Source organism: Engystomops pustulosus, chromosome 1 (genome assembly GCF_040894005.1).
Source record: "Engystomops pustulosus chromosome 1, aEngPut4.maternal, whole genome shotgun sequence".
NCBI lineage: Eukaryota > Metazoa > Chordata > Amphibia > Anura > Leptodactylidae > Engystomops > Engystomops pustulosus.
In genome coordinates this window covers 226,897,910-226,918,718 of record NC_092411.1, presented here as the reverse complement: position 1 = coordinate 226,918,718, position 20,809 = coordinate 226,897,910, and the positions used below count along the sequence as shown (strand labels likewise).

Genomic DNA, 20,809 nt, shown 5'->3' with positions numbered 1-20,809 from the left:
TGATATGATAGGAACCGATGTGTTTAAGAGGTCTTGTTATACTTTTGTGAATGAATACAAGACAACACAACAAAAACAGACAAAACTGAGATGATTAAAAACATGGTGCATCCTAATAGGGAATCTGTCAGCGTATATAAAGCCGCAGAGCTTGTTGGGCAGAAGCCCTGGTGATCTGTGTGCATTCCTAGTAGAAGAAGGACTGTACAGACAGTCCGCGGGTTACGTACAAGATAGGGTCCATAGGTTAAGTTGAATTTGTATGTAAGTCGAAAGTGCCCCAGTGACAACTGGAGTTTCAATTTCAACATGTTTTGCTGTAAAGGGAACAAGGATAATCAATAAAGCACCTTACAGCTGATCATTGCAGCCTGGGACTAAAGTAAAGCTTCCAGAGAGCTTCACCAGAAGTCAAAGTGGGCAGAGAGGTCAGTCTTTAACTAGGGGTCGTCTGTAAGTCGGGTGTCCTTAAGTAGGGGACCGCCTGTATTTATTTTCCGAGATTGTAGCAAGATCTGGTGTGTGAGATCTCTTTGATGAACCGCTGCACACCCCTCCCTCCTGATGTCGTAGTCTTCTGTTTTAATACTTCAATAGGTACTCATGGGAGATTGGCTTTCCTGTTTTCAGTAAAGGGATCTCACACACCAGTGAACCAGTATGCTCTAAGTCCTGCTACAATCCTGCAATATTAATATGTTTTTCATAGTTCTGCTGCTACTAGCACTACATACAGGAATGGTAACACAGATCTCTAGGAATGCTACATAGCTTTGTCTGCAGCTCTGTAGTGTCAAATGTAAAAGAAAATAATTGTAAACCTACATATATAGATATAAGTGAATGGAAGGGTGGAGAAATAGATATTGCACCCAAATAACTAAAAGAATTTAATCTATAGCGCTGAAGCAGGAACACGAAGCAGACATCTCTGTAATTTGTGTAGTGGCCAGGTACTGCAGATCAGCTCCCATTCATCTGAACTAAGCTACAGTGACTCAGTTTGCCCCAAATAATAGATGAAATAACAGACGTGAACAGTCCCTAAAGTGTAACCCACCAAATAAGATGCTGCGTCAAGTAAATAACAAATAATAGTCTTTAAAGTGAAGTTTTGAACCTAAAAAACTATACCAGCTTCACTGAATGACTGCACAAGTGACGAAAGGTAATTATGAAGGTTTGTGGTTTAGTGTCCCTAATTGCCTCAATAGGATTCCCTTTAAAGGAAACCTACCATCAGGAATCTACATATTAAAGAAGATCTGATGGAAGGTTCCCAGTAATATCCTAAACTCTAAACTATCCTTTCCTAATCCTATAGTACTTTGTAACCTAATCTACACTTTAACTAATATGCAAATTTACCGCAGGGGGTACTGGGGTGTGGAGTAGCCTCTCCAGGGAGCAAAAGCAAAAGCTACTCCATGCCCCAATAGTCTCTGCGATCCCTCCTATCTGCGCACCCAAGTTGAATCTTCTGTTGCGCCACCGACTCCCAGAGCTCTGCACAATAGCCAGTGCCGGGCGTGCACATGGTTGTTCCGCCGAATTGGGCATGCAGGTGGGAGGGACTAATGGGGCATGCAGTAGCCTTTGATCCCGCTCCCTTGTGAGGCTACTCAACAGCCCAATAGCCTCTACAGAAAATTTGCATATTAGTTAGATAAAGTGTAGATTAGGTTAGAAATGTTATTATAGGATTAGGGAAACATTGTTTATGGTGCTACTGGGAACCTACCATCAGATCCACCTTAATAGGTAGTTTCCTGATGGCAGGTTTAATTACCATCAACAGGTTATGGGATCAACAGGTGATCCGCCATGGAATTCCCTAAAAAAGAATCTGCTAATTTTATGACCTGTGATATCTTGTTTCGTGTGCACAATACTATATACACTTTAGATCTGAAAGAACATGAACTATTCTATAATGATAGAATACATATGGGAAACCATGAACCATGACAATGCAAACCAGTGTTCAGCAGGTACGGTTCTACTCAAAAAGTAATATAGAAGGTTTACAGTCATTTACCTTGCACAGAACTTACAATCGATTCCACGTGTCGGCCCTTCTGTGACAAGTTGTTAAAAGGAAATCTCACTGCTTTCATTACAAAAAAATAATACCAGCCTGTATAGAAGGTCACACAATTCTGGACTAGCAATTATGCACTGTAAATGATGGCAGGTCTCTTAAAGGCAATTGGTCAGCAGTTTTGACCCTGCAAGACTACACATAGCATTATGTAGAAGTCCTGGAGATCTGTGTAGCCATTCAATTTTGTTAGTAGAATGGTACTGAGGACAACAATGTCCTCACAGTGCTTTGCTATTAGCTCTACTCTCCGCTCTGAGTGATATGTCCTGAAACCTGCTACAGCAGTGACTCAGAGCAGAGGGGTGGGACTGTGGAGCAGTTTACTAAATGCAAAGAGCAAAGAATAGGAAGAAAACACCCTAAAGCTACAAAACTGTAATATAGTGTATCTACAGTATCTATTTTTCACAGCCACTGAGAACATACAGGAATGTATTTCTAGGGTCCCTTTCAGAAGCTGATAAGAAGACAACTGAATAAGAAGCAGAAAGCTCCATAATCTGTGTAGTGGCTGAACTGAGTCACTGCAGCTTAGCTCCCACTGAATGGAATAAAAGGTGAACTAACCTTGTCTCAGCACTATATAATACACCCAATACATAGATTATAGACTCCAATCCATATAATATTGAGGAAGTGTTCAATTGATAAGTCATCAATATTCTAAGATAAGAAAACCCCTTTAAGAGCCCCCCTTCCACTACAAATGGTTGACAACTCTCCCTGCATACATACTGATATCAGGAAAGCTGTCAATCATTTTGGGGCAGATTTACTTACCCGGTCCTGTCGCAATCCCGTGGTGCATTGTCTGACGGGGATTTGGGTTTGCCGGGATTCACTAAGATCGTGCGCCCAAGTTTCTGCAGGTGTCGCTGCTGCGCCGAGGTCCGCCGGAGTTCACCTGCTTCTTCCCGGTGCATGCGAGTGCTGATATTGCGACACAATTCGTTTTTTAAACTTCGCGGTTTGTCCGAATCCGTCGGGTTGTCAGACGGCCACGCCCCCCAATTTCTGTTGTGTGCATGCCGACGCCGGTGCGCCACAATCCGATCGCGCGCAACCAAAAACCTGGGGCAGTTCAGGGCAAATCGGAGATATTCGAGAAACCCGACGAAAGTGCGGCGTTCGGACCCTTAGTAAATGAGCCCCTCTATTCTAAGATTAGCAAAGGAGATCAGAGAGACCCATTTACTAGATAGGAGTATAGTTTTGGCCTTATTGTAGTGTTAGCTTTATTAAAGACTCATTAAAGATGTACAGAAATGTTATTGAAGTAGGAAGTGGGAATATAGATTAACCACATTACTAGAAGGAGCCAAGTGTACTTAAGATTTATATCAAGAGAATCACACATTTCTGAATAATAAAGGAGCTGAGGGAGAGCTTTAGTCACATACACAAGACTCGTGTTTAAGTCAGTCTTGAATTACTTACACACTTGGTCGAGTGGACGGCCTAAGGTGTGCAACTTGTTCAGCAGGAACACCAGCCAATCTCTGTCCGGCAGTAGATGTTGCCCCAGAAGTTGTGGAGACAATAACAGCAGCAGTCAAGGGTGGAGGAGGGAGGATAGGAGGATTCAAATCCTAAAAAAAAGAAGATGATGAGGATATGGTAAAGATCAAGTTAAGAACTTCTTTATTTATAGCTTTTCTAAAAGGATTCCTTGCAGAAGTTTGAGGTTTTTGTGTCAATCTAATCTTCTCCGTTTTTAACTTGAACAAAATCTAAAATCCAATATACTATGGCATTTTTATGGTTAGCATACAATAGACTGCATCCAGTACACAAGTAAGTACAATAAATAAATACAAGGAAGAGTCATCAGGTTTTATAGGCTGACAACAGAAATAACAGAGTGAATGGACTAGGACACAAAAAACTGTTTGTCACAACATATCAGACATCTGCTGTACTCCAGGTACTTACTGCCTAGTGCTAGGATCATACTATAGAGAGCTTCTACACGAAACACACAGATATATAGGAGTGCAAAACCTACAGTTTCACCCAGTCCTGGTGCCACAAAAGTCCATTCCATAACTTTTTATGCATAAGACTACCATAGTATTGTACCAGAAAGATAATAGTGGCCCTAGTTCAGATTTTTAACGATTTCTGCTTCTATAAATAGATTTAACTATAGTTGCAAAGGAATAGAGCAGTGCATCTGCAGTAATGTACTCTTCTTATAAAAGGACACATATTCTAGAATAGGAGGGCCAAATGCTTTCTCGGGGAAAAGAAATTGGAAACTGGAATCTAGGGGAACAGAAACAGGAATTTAAAGAGTTTTTAACAAATTTTCAGAGTTATGGCATTTTCTGTTCTGAAACTGCTTGTCCGAACTTTCTTTAGCAGCAGGGAAGTTTGAAGTCTTGTTATTTCCCATTAAGTAATTTAAATCCAGTTAGATTTCTACAATTAAATCCACTTAGCTCTGCATAGTATACTTAAATAATGTAAGATGTAACTTGTGACTAGCCTCACAGCTTTCATCACATGGAGGAGTAGGGAGAATGTAATAAATAGTAGAAACCAGAAGTGAAGTGTAAATAGTTACGTGAAGTTTATAGTCTGTGATTTGCGAGCACTAAGGGTTAATAATTTCTGTGTTTTGAGAGAGCAGAAGATGGTGAAGGGGACTGTAGAGGAGTGACAAAGTATGAGGTGCAGAAAGAAGCAGAAAGGTCTGTGTAATCACAGACTGGGATGGGGGAACTGATATTGAATAGTAGAGAACTTTTACCCCACTATTCTGTGTAGGAGACTAATGCATCCACAGATCTGCACACATTCATCTACACACCTCCCCCTCCTCCCTTTAAAGCAGTGGTGGCGGACCTATGGCACGGGGGCCAGAGGTGGCACTCAGAGCCCTTTCTGTGGGCACCCAGGCCTAACAGAGAGTTTGCCAGATAGGACTCAAGGCTTCCTCCTGTGGTCCAATACAGCCCAGGACTTGCCATTTTAAAGCGACATCCTTGGCTGCCAGGGTTACAGCAGGAACAAGAAAGTGTGGATAGAGACAGAGCAGGAGCGCCAACAATAATCTGAGTGCCCTGATTCTTCCTCTTCAGGGAACCCTGGAGGGAAGCTAAAATCCATATTTTTTCATCATCTTTCTATTGTATTGGTGAACGCATAACGCCAATACGATTGAAACATGTGATGCAGCAGGGATTAATAAGTTACTGCTTAAATTGTCATGTTGGCACTTTGCAACATATAAATAGGTTTTGGTTGTACTTTGGTCTCCAAAAGGATGGCCATCACTGCTCTAGAGAAAGAATAGATCTGCAGCCCCTACTATCTTAGAGTCAAAAGAGTTGTCCACAAGATGGTTTCACAGGGGTTAATAGCACAGCCAGGGAAAGCAGCTTCTTCAGGAATAGGCCAAACTGAGGAGGATATCGAAGAAACTGCTGGACATAGGTAATCAAGATAATGGGTAAAGTGATAGCAAAGAACTATCTGTAAAATATATATATTAGAGTGGTGCTGAAAAAATGTAGTTTCTAAGCATTTATTTAGCAATGTTACTGAAGACCGGATGGTTCCTTAAGCTGCAACCTGTGCAGCAAGAGTGCCAAAATCTGCTCTTAAAATCATATTACATCTAAAATTCTCCGATTCCTTCTGAAATTATCCTACAAACCACAGCACCCTAACTACAATGCTACTGAATCCATGACATGAGGGATTAAACAAGCAATTCTTTTGATCTGCAGACAGCCTATTGTTCATACACTAACTTTGTTGTGTTCTTGTAACTGTCTATTACTATTTTTCATTCTTTGAAATATCTAAGCACAGCGACCAGAAACCATGTAAAAGGCGCATAAGAATCCCTTTGAAAATAGGCAATACAGTTGTGAGATGATAATCCATAAAGCATCAGACAGCCTTTCAAGAGTCTAAGTAGAAAGACTCAAGAGGCTACGCCACAACAAAAGACACAAAGCCGAATTCCATGCTACATCTTCACCAACATGCGCTGAAAAAAAAGGAGAGACTAAATCTAATTAAGAAAATCGGAATTAAACATTTTGTAAAATAATAATCTAGATAAAATATTCTAATCCGTGTGGCAGCACAACACCTCAGGGCTTAGTTATTAGACTAGATTTCTCTTCTGGGGAAGATAATTGCATTTGGCTCTGTAAAAAACCATTGCCTGCCTTCTCCCAGCAGCCTGCTCTATTTGTGACATAAAAAAGCAATGAATTATATAAAAGCGAACATCACCAAGCAGACTGCGCTATACATTGATGTGTCTATTAATGGAGCCATAGATGTTCATGTGCGGCTTACGCTTCCGAAACAGCAGCTGTACTGCCTCAATAGTTCCTACGATGCAGGGGTTAACGTTGAACCCAGTTATTATCTTTCTTGTTTAGATTTGTTTGGGAACATTTGCAGCGATCCACAAGCCAACATGCAAGCCAGCCTGGAAAGGGCTCAAGTATTTAGATCCCAAAAGACAAATGTAGCTTTAATTTTAGCAAATAGGTGACTGGCTCTATTCAGTCCTTGATGACGGATCTGGCAGGAAAATCAAAGCGGTTCAGTTTGAAGAATTCCTGTGCCCTCCTATTTTCTTACAACTGATAAGGGCTTTAGTTGTGTCTTGTAACACTATTCTGTAATGTGTAAATGTCAGACATTCTTCTGGTGTCTGCCAGCTGACAAGCTATAAAATACCAGGGAACCTGGGCATGTGCTTCCACTAAGTGCTATGTATCCACATCATTCTGGAAACTAATGGAGAAGTCTTATAGTTTAGTGTATACTCATAGTAATGTTGGGGGAGATTTATCAGAAGTGTCTGAGAGCAGGACTGTTCTAATGGCTCATGACAACCAATTAGAGCTCAGCTTTCATTTTAAAAACTGCTGTGGGAAAATTAATGCTGAGCTCTGATTGGTTTCCACAAGCAACTAGAACAGGTAAATAAGTACTATCCTCACTGTTCATGTTAGATTTATGCTAATGTTAAGGTAAACCTAGTTGATAGATCAAATCTTGTCATTTCTACTTGTCTTATTTTCCTAAAAGTACGGTAACAGAGAATACATTTTAAGATGGCGGCGGCATCGTGGACCGTACCTAAAACTTCGAGGCTGAGGAATTTAAGGAATGCCCTAAAGGTGACGCTCTGACTCCCTACTCTTGCTGTGTGGACAATGTGGCACTCGGCAGACACGTGACAGCTGCAGATCATCGGTGGTCTCAGCAGTCACTGATTGTTTTATGAGAATCCTGCTAGAATACATCTCCTTTGACCACCTGGAAATGGGGTGTCTGAAAGCTATCTTTATGGAATTCATTGAAGGAAATGGAGGGAATTATATGCTGATTTTCTAAAACATATTTCTCATCTACTGTACCTCCAAATCAAAGGAAGACTTTAAATTACGCAAAGGTCTGTGCAGTCCTGCAAACAGGCTCTGGTTTTTCTTCGGGGAAATCTGTAATTGTTTTTGTGCTCCAGTGCTTTTATGTCTGTTACACATTGCTATTGTCTATTGTACAATAAATTGCTGAATTATAGATCTCAGAGCACACTGCAGGTGAGCAATTCTTTTCTGTGCCTTTTTAATTACAAAGGTGAAATACAGCAATCCAAATATAGATAAGAACGTATAATATGCACTGTACCTGCGGATATGGAACAAACCAGAGGCACACAGTCAAACAGCGCAATAATGCTGATACCATTAATAACAGTCATCCAAAGGGCCCCATCGCTATTACATTTACAGGTCTATAGGAACCAGAGAGGATGAAGAGCCAGCTACACCACCCCTAGAGGAAATATCCTCCTACAGAAGCAGTATAGAATTTGACCGATGCAGAAGTCCCACAGCATACTCTTCATGTTCTATGGTGTAAAAAGCCAAACAGTACTAGTACAAAGGAAGCTATGAGAAAAGTCCAGTCATCAACATCGGTCCAGTCATGGCTTTTGGAGGAAAACTAGAATCAGGTCCTTGGTAAGGTTGCCCGGTTCAGATTAGACTAGACTCCATAATCTAACATAGTCACTAGTCCTGAAGAAAGTAGGAATTTATTGACCTGTGATGCAGTACAAAGTTTCATGTTATTCTAATCCAATTCCCTGACTGACCACTATAAATTAAGGACTTTCCGGATTATAGATATTTTAGTGTAGGAGATAATAGTAGTAAACATTATTATTACGTGGCTTCTGCTGACTACTAAGAAACATTACCAGGATATGGGTGACTCTATAAGGGTCTCAAACTTACACTTGTATAGTTTCTTATGAGTGACCAACCCCTTTAATACTTATTAGACAGTCAATGCATAGCCTAATCTCATTAGAGAGCTGAATTATTAAGTGTAATATTCTCTAGGTATGGAAAGAGTTAATTATTAGTCTTCTTATCTGCCTGGAGTGAACAGACATCAGAAGGCTTTCTGTTCAATACAAGAGGAAGAGACAAAAATGGAATGAAAAGGCATTGAAAAGCTCTTGTTGGTAACAAAGTATATTACAAAGTTTACTATTATTACCTGCTCTATTCATTACTGAAATAAGAACAAAATAGCTTCAAGGGTTTAGTTACACTTTAAATATTTCATTTTTATTCATTAGCTAAACATTAATAAAGTGTTTCTGTTTCATCCATGTATGGAAATGTAAAAACTGGAATAGATCTAATTCCTATCAAGCTTTTTTGCATAGGTGGGTGCTAGTCATATATACAGCAGCGTATTTTACTAGGACTCAGGATTTCAGAAGCCAAAGACAACATTACCCCACGAATATGCATAACGGAACATAAAAAGCTCTGCCTGTATTTTACAGATTTACTTAACATTTAATTTTGCAAATTCCAGGTCCTTTGTAGCTCAGCACTACTTAGCCCTGTGATCTTTTTATGGGCTCCTTTGGCAGGCTTTAATGGTTGCAGCTCATGTAATACAATAATTGCATGCAGGCTCTCTGCTTATTAATTTAGTGTAGTCTCTCTGCTGCACTTACTTCCTCCAGCAAATTATCCGCTTATGAGTCATTGATGGCCCCTGTTATTAATAATTGTAGTGATATGAGAATGACATTACTTTCCGTAAACTTTATGTTATCAGACCTCGGAAACACTCCAACATAAAACAAGATCTTAAAAACAGTTACAGACTGTGTACAGCCTATAGACACATTAATCTGTGGAGTACCAGGAAACACTGTAAGACTATGTTCACAATGAGTATTTGGAAAAGGGGGGTGAGCTTTATTCTCTCTAGCTGGATTTAATTTATGGCTACATTTACACCTCGTTTTATGCATAAGCTCAGCCAATACACCAGGAAAGCTCCCATCATATACATAGATATACACTGGCAGACAAATACAGGGATCCTTTTTTCCTCTGTCTTCCCAGTATTCATTGTATACTGTGCAAAACACAGAATAGGAAGATGTAGCAAGCTGTGTTTTTCCATCCTGAACCCTCCTTCAGAGTGTTGTATCTGCTCAATGGTGGGCATTCAATGGAATGGGGGGCGGATGCAATGTATTGCATCCCTCCCCTGGCCTCCACTGAATGTAGAAGAAGCCAAGGGTACTCTGTGAAATGTGCGTTGGGAGTACTTAGTGCCTGAGTCAATGCAGGGATGGTCTTATTTAGGGACAGCTTAGTTAGAAATGACACTTACCCCAGACTTCCAACTTTCTCCCTGTTCTCAAATGGAGCGCCGATTAAACTTTGGTGGCTTCAATAGTCTGTGTGGTATGAGGAACTAAATATAGGTAGTGAGAGGCAGAGTTCATGTTGGGAATAAGGGCTTGTTGCGATGTCCGGGATGAATCTTGCCGGGTCTTACTGTGTGTGTGCCGAGTGGTCCGCATTCAGCTGTGAAATACCCCCCGGCTAACCATGCATGCAAATATTAATATCACTAACATATAGTGTCCTACTGTTATAAAGAACGATAAAAGTATAAAATTTAATGAGGAAATGAAATAAAAAGGGGATTATTCTCATTTTGTATTGAAAATACTTTTGACTCATAGTCAGTATGAGTGTTGAGATTAAAAATACCATACTCCATCCTTTAATTTCTGGATGTCACTGTCTATATAAGGACAGTAATATCAATGGAGAAACACAGAGGGGCACATTTACTTACCCGGTCCGGAGGAGATCCCGAAAGTGCATTGTCCAACGACAATGCACTGTGCCACGATTCATGAAGATTGTGCACCCGATTTCCTGAATGTGTCGCTTCCCTGGTCAGGTCCACTGGAGTTCACCATCTTCCTATCGGTGCATGTAAGTGCATGACTTGCAACACAATTTTTAAGTTAAATCCCGCGGTTTGTCCAAATCCGTCGGATTGTGCAATGGCCTCTCCCCTGATTTGTGTTGCATGTAAGCGGGCGCTATTGCGACTAAATCTGATCGTGTGCGACACAATCGCCTACTAAATACCTGTCCCAGCGGCGCGATTCCCGAAAAACATCAGAATACCTGACGGAAATGAGGCTGCGGGACCCTTAGTAAATAAGCCCCAGAATCCCTACACTAGTATATTCTGGACTAAAATAAACATGATAATAACAACGGATACTGTAATAGCCCTCCACTGTAACTGAATACCTTCCGACATACCGTTACAATGGAGGACCCTTCACACAGTACCATTTTTTTTTTAACCAAAAGAATCCTGAAGGAAAGGAACACTTTTTATACCAAAGGAATAGTAATACAAATGGGAAGTATTTGTAAAATGTCAATACAGTAGTAGAGTCTCTTGCTCTAGTGGTTTATTAACTACTGGTATTGTTTTTTGTTTTGTTTTTTAAAAAACTAAAATTGTAATTTTTTAACTTTTAATGATTCTGTTTGCTAAAGGTGCAAGAGGTCAGTTAAAAAACGGAATGTATGTATCTGAGGGATGTGAGTTTTCTACTAGTAAACCTGTGAGAGTAAGAATAAAAGTATATTGCAAAAAGAAACCTAGAGACACTGTCCACCCCGACCAACATATCTGCTTTCCTATCACAATACACCAGCTGAAAATAAGAGATCAAAATTTGCTTCCATTTTCCTGCACTCCAGTTTTAATATCTCCACTTCAATATTATATGTGGGATATACGTGCATAGTGATACCATATTATCTCTGGTTTCTGAATTTCCTTAACCATAAATAAAAGACTAACCTCACGTATATCCTAATTCCAGGAGTCTGAAACACTTGGGGTATTGTGTGATATTTCTCTTATTCCAGACAAGTGACTGTGGGTGTTCAATTTAAAGCTGGATGTATTAGAGGTAATATATTAGGGAGCTGCATTAAGTGCTCTACCCTCATACACTGTAATTAGGTAGAGCGATCCCACCAAAGAGACGGGAAGTGCAGGGAATTCCAAGTCATTTAGATCTTTCATGAAAATATATTAAGTCGACTGATTTCTCTAAGAGCAGGAGACCATTAAACCCACTAAAGCCTACTGCTTCCTCCATTAGAAAATGGAATCTTCAATTTCCTCTGAGTTGTAGAGCAGAGAGTAGTAAACGGGAGGGTCTCTAAAATATATTATTTCCACAAAACAGAACATTTTCAAATCCATTTCTAGAATTCAAGTTTGTTATGCCACTTTATTTAAGATTAAGAGAAGATAGGAGAATAGTAAAATATATCCTTACAGTTAAGTGCAGGGGGGAACATAGATAATTTAGGGACAGAAAGGATTAAGGCTTGTGACCAGTTTACAGTGGAAACAGAGGATGGACCCCAATAATTAGACCAATAGGAAATAAGCTTGGAGAGAGAAAAGCGAAGTCCAGAATTCACCCAGAGCAGAAATACTTATTGCCTACTACTTACTCCCAGAGCAGCTTGGTAGGTGATTTCCGGAGGAAAAGTAAATGCAGGACCAGTAAATACAGGGCTGCTCGGGGGAGGGGTCACAATAAGCCCTGTAGTACTGATATGAACCTGACAGAAATGAGACACAAATAAATAGGCTGATTATACTTTAGCAGAATTTCTGCTTCATCCACTTCTCTAAAGTAAAAAATGCTGTATGTCTATTCATGAATAAAGGGGTTATCCGAGTTTACAAATAAATTAGGGCCGGGCTGGGGTGGGCTACTTAAAAATAATAAACATGTACTTACCTCCTCCAGCGCTGCCAATGTCCCGCACTGCTGTGGTCCATCTGATCCGTGCCCCTGTTTGTTCACAGGGGCACAGAAGCCGCGCACAATGAACATCCGGCCTGCGATGTGGGCGGCTCCTCCCATCCGTCCCCATCTCTCAGCATTGTAAGCACTGAGAGATGGTGTCGGATGGGAGCGCACAGAACCGGCGCACAGATCAGATGGACTCTATAAAAGTACATGTGCCATTACAAAGCTAAACTGTGAACATAACAATTACAGGATTCCTCTCAGGTATAACCCATGAAAACAGTTCCTTACACAGACTATTTACCACTGTGTGAGTCAGTGTTTTCCTTTACTCTTATGCTCAGCTCACTGCAGAATAATAAATTGCCATGTTACACTTTTAGGCACAATTATCACCTTTTTGTGGTTAAAAAAATTTAGATATAAAGCTTTTTGCAACCTCCACCTATTATATTGTTGTCATAAACAAATATTGACCACTGTACGCCAGCAGATAAGCCACCACAAAGGGTTGAGTTACGTAAAACACATCTTAAAGGAGTTTGCCCATGAAAGAAAATTCTTTATTGTGTAAACATCACTAGGGGATTGAAATTTGAGATTATTTTTAACTCATTACTTTACAATTTTACAGTTTTATTTCTGGTTTAACTCCAATCACTCAGTGATGGTCAGTGTAAGATTCCAGAGTGTGGGTGGGGACTCCCTTAGCAGACACTTCATGATTCCTCTAGTGCTGTGTGCTGACAATGTGGTTAGATTATCGGGGAACAAGGTTTATATACACTTCTGAACATTCACTAGTATCTGACAAGAGATACATGAGATACATATTCCACATGACAGTCAGCTTTACTATCACAGCCATAACATGTCTGTATGTGTGTTAATAACAGTGAATTAGAGAATGTGTTATTTTGTTATCCAGAGTACATTTAAGAAACTTGTCTTTGTGGAAATACCCATTAAAAAAACTCTTTATAGGAATTCAGACTAAAAAAGTTCAATGACGATTGTTGGGGTCCCCGCAGGTGGATACCATGTGATCAGATGGTACAAAACAGAAAACCCCTTGAGGCACCAGAAAATCTGCAACAACACAACCTATAGCTGATCACAAGGCACTTCACTAGCTGTAAACGTCACAAGTTATAAAGCCCCTGTGCAGGAATTACAGTAGGCAAGGCGCTCAAATGCTTTATATTAGTAGATTCTAGTAATAGCTTTTACAGAATAGTAAAATTGAAGGCAGTAGAATAGAAAATAATGGAACAGAGCAGGAAGCAGTTAAAGAGAACCCGTCATGCAAAATAACCCCCCTAAACTAAATATATTTTCATAAACTGCCATTAGAGAGCATTGCCTCTATCCCTTCATTGTCCCTCTACATGCCTGTAAACCTAAGCAATGAGGTCCTAAAGCTGTATGCAAATGACCTGTAAAATGTCCAATGAAGCATTAGCATATTCAAGCTGTCCACTCTATTCATGAGTGGGAGGCACAGCCACACCCCCAGTGCTTGACTGACAGCCTGTATAATGATGTGAGGCTGTATAATGATGTGCTTCCTGGTGCTGGTGGCCACGCCCCCTGCAGCCTGTGTGTGTGTTTAGGAGAGATACAGCAGCTCCAGGCAGCCATGTTACAGCAGGAGATGTCAGATTCATGTGTAGCTGATGTCTGTGTCTCTCACCTGTATATTAGGAGGATGCAGCATGTCAGCAGATGCAGCACACACACTAGCCATGCTTTACTATACATTACACACAGACATGAGCAGGGGGAGGAGAGGGGAGGGGTAACAGGGGTGACATCACTGCCTCTGACCATGTGACCAGCCTCATTTACATGTTAAAGAATAGATGATTTTACAATGATTAATGTATGAAATAACTAGATAAAGGCTGGGATGGGATCCTTGTGAGCTGCTCCAACAGGTAGAGGTGACAGGACAAGTGACACAGACCTGATGACAGGTGTCCTTTAAGCATAATGTAAAATTACCACTAATTTCCCGTATGGGACAACTGTAGGGTTAGAAAGTCATTACAATCATATGGATCAGTGGAGGATGTTGGAGGCTCTCATGAGTATAAGATAAAGAAACTGTAAGCACAGAAAATGGGCAAAGATTTTTTTAAATCATAATCTTCTCCTTTTCTTAGGTGCTATTTTGTCTTAATAACAATTAAAGGGAACCGGTCACCAGAGGGCTCTTTTTCACTAATGGCAGGTTCCAAAAGACAACGAAAAGTACATAACAAGCATGTTTTTAACTATTCTCTCTGTAACTTGGTTGTAGAAATATGCTAAAATAATAATTAATAATTCCTTTATTTATTCCTTGACAGATCAGTCCCTGTCCCCAATAGGGCTCACAATCTAATCATCCTACAGTATGTTTTAGAGAGTGGGAGGAAACCAGAGTACCTGGAGGAAACCCACGCACACACAGAGAGAACATACAAACTCTTTGCAGATGTTGACCTGGATGGGACTTAAACCCCAGCCCCCAGCGTTGCAAGGCTGTAGCGATAACCACTGAGCCACTGTGCTGCCCATGATAAGCTTTACCTGGCTTCCTGCCAGCATGCACAGCAAAGTCCCATGGGTTAAGCTTTTCAAACGTTTGCATAATCAAACCATTTGTTGCCCCGCTCATTATTATTGACTCTTCTTCCTGCCACTCATGACGTCGGCTCACCATCCAGGTTTGCTTGTGCTGTGAGCCGACGTCATGGGTGGCAGGGGAGAGGGAAGGAGGATGCAGGAGGGGGTTGGGGTGAATAATAGTGGGCAGGGTGACAAGCGTATTGAGTATGCAGGCGCCGTTACCATTTGAAAAGCACAACACCAGGGACTCGATTTTCTGAGCTTGCAGGGAGCCAGGTAAAGTTTAAAGTACCGTATGTCTACAACCAAGTAACAGAGAGATAGATAAAAATATGCTATGTACTGTTCCGTGTCTATTGTGACCTGTCACTAGTGAAAAGGTGCCCTATGGTGACAAGTTCCATTTAAAGCTGTAAAGAAACCTTGCCTTTGAGTCTTAGTGGCCCAACCATTTTGCCTCTACTGATGTCCACTGTCCTGTTCAAGCTACAAAACAACTGGCTGCTCAGCCACTCTTTTTTTGACTGACCGGTTAAATCCTCTCTTTGGTACGCCCCTCCAAGCGGTAACATAGGAGTGGTGTTCACAGAGGGGCAGGCACACAGTAATAAGCACACTGCCCCTTGTCCAACCAGAAGTCCACTCCGTCACAGGAAGTCCTAATCCCTGTTCTTGGTGGATCATATGACCCACGGCTCATACGGTCACAAGAGAAATTGTATCTGGATAAGTACATTTTGAGTATTGTACTTACCCAGGTATATATTTTTGTAACCCCTTTAATCTGGCCCCAAGATGGAACAGATAAGCAGAAAATTAATTGACCCTTATGGTAAAACTTTGCTATTTTCGCCATCTTTTAGTAACACCAGTTTCTAATCTGAATGGACCTACATCAGTTGTATAAATGAATCTTAGTTAGAAAGGAAATTGAGGTCAGAGGCACAGAGAATATTTACATTGTTTTCTGCAGAATGACGTGTCCAATGGCACTTTCCTCACCTGAGAAGGAGCACTGCAAGACAGACCGGAGAGCTCACTGATCCTGGCAGCAGCTGTGGGGTTGCTGGAGCTGATAAGCACAGGAGGACTGATCTCCATGGAATGACGGTTCTGGACAGATTGTGATGACTTGTTAGACATGGTGAGGGAGGTGAAGGAGTGACGTTTTTTGGTGTTCTTCTTGGTATCTGTGTGCTTTTGGGAAGAGCTGCTATGTGCTGTCCCAGAGGTTCCTTCCCCAGAGTCCACTCCCGAGGGCTTGTCTAACTCTATAAGTTGCTTAGCTGCTGAATTAAACTGAAAACAGATATGATTTACAGTTAGATGGTTTATATTCTGCTAAAAAAATGAAACAATAGAACATGGCTAACTATTAAATTCTTCTTGTCCTGGTCATGTGCACTTCTTATACTGTATGATAGTCTAAGCTTTGGTGGTGCCACTGAAAATTCTAATTCATGGACAAACAATATGGACAATTTCCCCTGCTGGCTTCAACAGGACTGGTAACCATTGATGACGCGTCTATTTTAGTAAATATTCTCCATTAAATAATTAGAACACACAATTCTTCCCAGAACAAAAATGTACTCTTTAAATGTAAGATAAAGGATCCTAATGGTGGCTCCAATCTTAGATCGGTAAAACTAAGCTCCGCCATCTTCTATTTGTAATTCCCGTTTCCATCACATTCCATTATTCTGCGTTGAATTTCTTTTTTAAATATTTGAGGAAAACTTCAATCCTTGGCTTATTAAAAAAAAAAAAAAACATTTTGCAAAATACAATGGATGCCCAGAATTTCTCAATCATCTCAGTAACTCCCATGCTGTTTCTTTCCTAATCCTGGAATAAAGGCTAATTTAAGAATATCTATTGAAGCATGAAGGAAAGGTAGTGCATTGTTCTTCTGATCTAATACAATACGGAATCTCAGTCATGGGACAAATATGACGTGGCAGAAACAAAAGATGCTTTTTATACCAACCCAACTCTCTGTAGCTGCTGAATGAGAGCAGCTAAGCAAAGTGAGAGCTATTACTCCGGAGTTTAGTAACTTCTCCTCTAGGCTTGTTTTTCCACTTAATTAGGATATTTGTTTATCACTTGAAATTATTAGAGAAAAAAGAGAACTGCAAGCTGATTCCTACACTCATGGGACTGCTCAGATATAGGATTAAGGCCTTCAGCTTATTCTGCGAGGGAAAGCTAGAAAGATGGCTATGACACACAACCATATGTCCCCTTGTCTAGTCAATTAACCATACATCTATGTCAGCACATTATGATGCCTCGGGTTACTTGGCAAATTCAAGTACTCAGCGTTGTCTATGGCATAAAATGGAGCAATTTAATCCTGGAACTGATGAAATAATAAGTGACACTATATGTGATAGTGGTAATTTATTAAGACAAGCAGGCGAGCCTCAGCCGGTTACATTGTGACTAGAAAATTCAGCTACTGCTAATATCTGCATCATTACTGAATGATTGTATCCATCTGATAAAGATTAACTAAGAACGGTGAATCGGTGTTAATATTTTCCTCGGCCAATTTGTCCCATTGACTATTTAATCGGTGAAACTTATCCATTTCCCCCCGGAATACAAATGTTGAGTTTGGAACTGTAGAGTATATATATATATATATATTAAACAAAAAGTGTTGTAGCAGCACTCGGTATAAAGGATATAGGTTGGGTGCACATCCCAGGACGACGACCACGAGTTCCTCTAAATTGCAGGATAAAGGAAGATGGCAGCACTCCACAAATTGTGAAGCAAAAGTACCGGTTTACGTTTCGGTAATAGGAGCCGAAACGTAATCCGGTACTTTTGCTTCACAATTTTTGGAGTGCTGCCATCTTCCTTTATCCTATATATATATATATATATATATATATATATATATATAGTTATATTTTCTCTCTTAGTTTGGGGAGAATTTACATGTGAAGTGTTTGATATTAACATTTAAATTAAGGCAATCGACACATGACAGTTTAATAAATAGCTGCACTGAATGCAATGGACTGTATGACAGATCCGTTAAAAGTAGAGCTTGTACTAATCAGTACTGTTTTTCATGGATCACCCATATAGTTTCATATAGGCTATAGTTTATCAGGATCTGTGAAAAACACAGAAATAAGGCTCTATGCACACAGTGTACAGTGCCGCACGGCCGTTCTTACAGACAAAGATAGACCATCTTTTTTGTGGGCACGGAACGGTAAACACGCGTTGTGCTCACCGTACAGAGCTTAGGTGCCATGCCCATCTATGGGGACGTATCCGTTTGCATTTTGTGCATAAGGTTTCCCAAACTATGTTACTGTAACTACTGAATATTCCTGTGTGTGCCACTGAATTCTGTGGATTATACACAGACAAACCATTTAATGACAAAAGGGGCTAATCCTTGAAACCGATGGCACGGGTACCAGAGGTGGCACTTAGAGCCCACACTGTGGGCACTCAGGCTGTCTCCCCAGTACAGAGTTTGCCAAACCCATCTCCTGCAGTCTAAGAAAGACTAGGAACGGGCCGCACTCAGTCCTATTTATCCTCCTCCTTTCTATTATGTTGGTGTCCCCAGGAGGCCAATATGATTGAAAGCTGTGATAGAGCACGGAGGTATAAGTTACTGCTCAAATTGCAGTGTTGCCACTTGTAGTAGTAGTTTGGGCACTCGGTCTCTCGCCATCACTGGTATATGGGAATCAATGGGGATAGTTACGCATTTGTTAGACTATGAACAATGGGACTTCAGGATAACAATAAACCCCAACCTTTACACTGTACACCCTCCCCCATCTTTCACTTTACTTCCAATATAATCACAGTCTTCTACAATTCTATGATGATCCGGAACATTTCATGGAACTGTGAGAGGACTGTTAAATTAAAATATGGCAAAAATCTCTGTTTTCCTCAATATGTCAATTGCAGTACCCTATCAAAGTACAATACAAGGAATACTATGAACATCTGCTCTCAGCAGGGGAAGAGCTCCTCCATAAATGGAATGAATGGGCCAAAGATTACGACTGCTGAGCTAATCGCCTCTTATCCGAGGGGACCATCACCGACGATGGAAATGGACAGTCAGTACTTGCCAAAGTTCTGCAGGTTTCACATTAAGCCCATTGCAGCTTGCTTCACCCCTCCTTCCTCTTGAAAAAAAAAAGTTTTATTGGGGCAATTACTTTCCTAATACAAGTAATAATGCTTTTAGTTTATTTTGGCTCGCAAAGCATCAAATAAGGTGGAAAAGCTCCGCTTAGAGGAATTACACTCACTCCATATGTGCAACCTGCTAGAGAGTAATGCTCGGTCCTGCATGAATTTAATAAGGAAAATCCAGATGTCTTAAAAGGACTATGATCACAGTCAGCCATTTTATTCTATTTAACCCATTGTTGTACAATGGATCACTAATCGGAGGCTTCCTATGTGTCATATCTGAGGACTAAGATGTACTGTTCATATAGCCTAAGGTGCGCAAAGGTAAGAAGTTATTATACTACATAACTTGAACATATTTGTAAATTTGGAGCAATCCATATCACTTAAGTAGCTACACAACAGCCTAAATCTTTGTGTCCCAACAGATCAATTCTGATTCAACGCCAACAACAGATCTAGATCAGGTCTTATACCTTATATTGATGGATTATATAGAATAACAACAATTATATTTTTCCTTATACCTACAGTTTTCCGTACATGTTGAAAGTTTATGTGCTACACAGAGTTTATAAATTTAAGAATGAATCATTATTGATAAAATTTGACTGACCTTATGATTTTATTTTCATTATAAATGATCTATTATTTTCATATCTCTTTAGAAAAATTATTTTTAATATACAATTATTTAGCACCAGTAAACTTCCATGTAAACATAGTGGGTAACATTTACTTATCGGTCCTGCCGCAATCCCGTGGTGCGTTGTCCGACGAGGATTCGGGTCCGGAGCGATTCACTAACATCGTTTTTTAAATTCCACAGTTTGTCTGAATCTGTCGGGTTGTCTGACGGCCACGCCCCCCGATTTCTGTTGCATGCAAGCCACAATCCGATCACGTGCGCCAAAAACCCGGGGCAATTCGGCGGACCCTTAGTAAATCTGCCCCAATGTGTGGTATAATGCCTAGTGAATTATTATAGAGCCATAAATGTAATTGGGCAACAGGAGTAAGATATTACACATTTCATAAACGATATTAAGTTGACAAAGTTTTCAGGAGGTGAATTGCTCAAAGGGCTTAACTTACAGTACATCGCTACAGAAAAATATGTTTTTTTATCTGTTTACATGTATTTGCAAAGGAGGTTAAAGGGGTTGTCTGCTTTCAGCAAATAAATTGATGTTATTTGTGCAATAAAAAGTTATACATAGTTCCAATATACTTTCTGTAACAATTCCTCACGGTTTTCTAGATCTCTGCTTGTTGTCCTGCTATAGAAAGCTTCTTTGTTTACTTTCAATGGCTAGAAATCTGTCCATGTTCATGTGATGAAGATGAGGGTGCATGCACCATTATTATCACAGCAATTAATGTGTGATAATAACGGCTTGTGCACCTCTGTGAAGAAAACATAGAAAATTTTAACTATTTATAGCAGGACAGCAAGCAGAGATCTATAAAACCTTGAGGAATTGATACAGAAAATATATTATAAAATGGTATAAATTTCCCTATACAAACCATATCAATAATTTGCTGAAAGTGGACAACCCCTTTAAGCATAATGCTGTAGCAGAGATAATTTGTAAGTTATTCCCATAGACTTCTAGTTCTAGTTCAGGACAGCAGGACTTTCTGGGATGTCCCATGTCCTGCTTGCTTCCGGCAGATGCAGGGGGCTGTGTCGTCATTATTGTCTGCAACACCCCTCCCCGCCTCATAAGCAC

General features: G+C 40.3%; 1 protein-coding gene across 3 annotated transcripts in view; it reads right to left on the bottom strand.

The window, feature by feature from the left end:
* SH3RF1 (SH3 domain containing ring finger 1) overlaps window positions 1–20,809 on the bottom strand; it is a 101,772-nt gene that overhangs the window by 13,974 nt on the left and 66,989 nt on the right. Inside the window, exons 5-7 of one of the 3 annotated variants that reach the window (XM_072119989.1) lie at window positions 15,888–16,184; window positions 11,968–12,078; window positions 3,542–3,693 (exon numbers count right to left, since the gene is read on the bottom strand). In XM_072119989.1, the coding sequence (XP_071976090.1) occupies window positions 3,542–3,693; window positions 11,968–12,078; window positions 15,888–16,184 (560 nt within the window). The remainder of the gene's footprint in view (window positions 1–3,541; window positions 3,694–11,967; window positions 12,079–15,887; window positions 16,185–20,809) is intronic. The other 2 variants (XM_072119997.1, XM_072120005.1) reach the window with 2 other exon arrangements.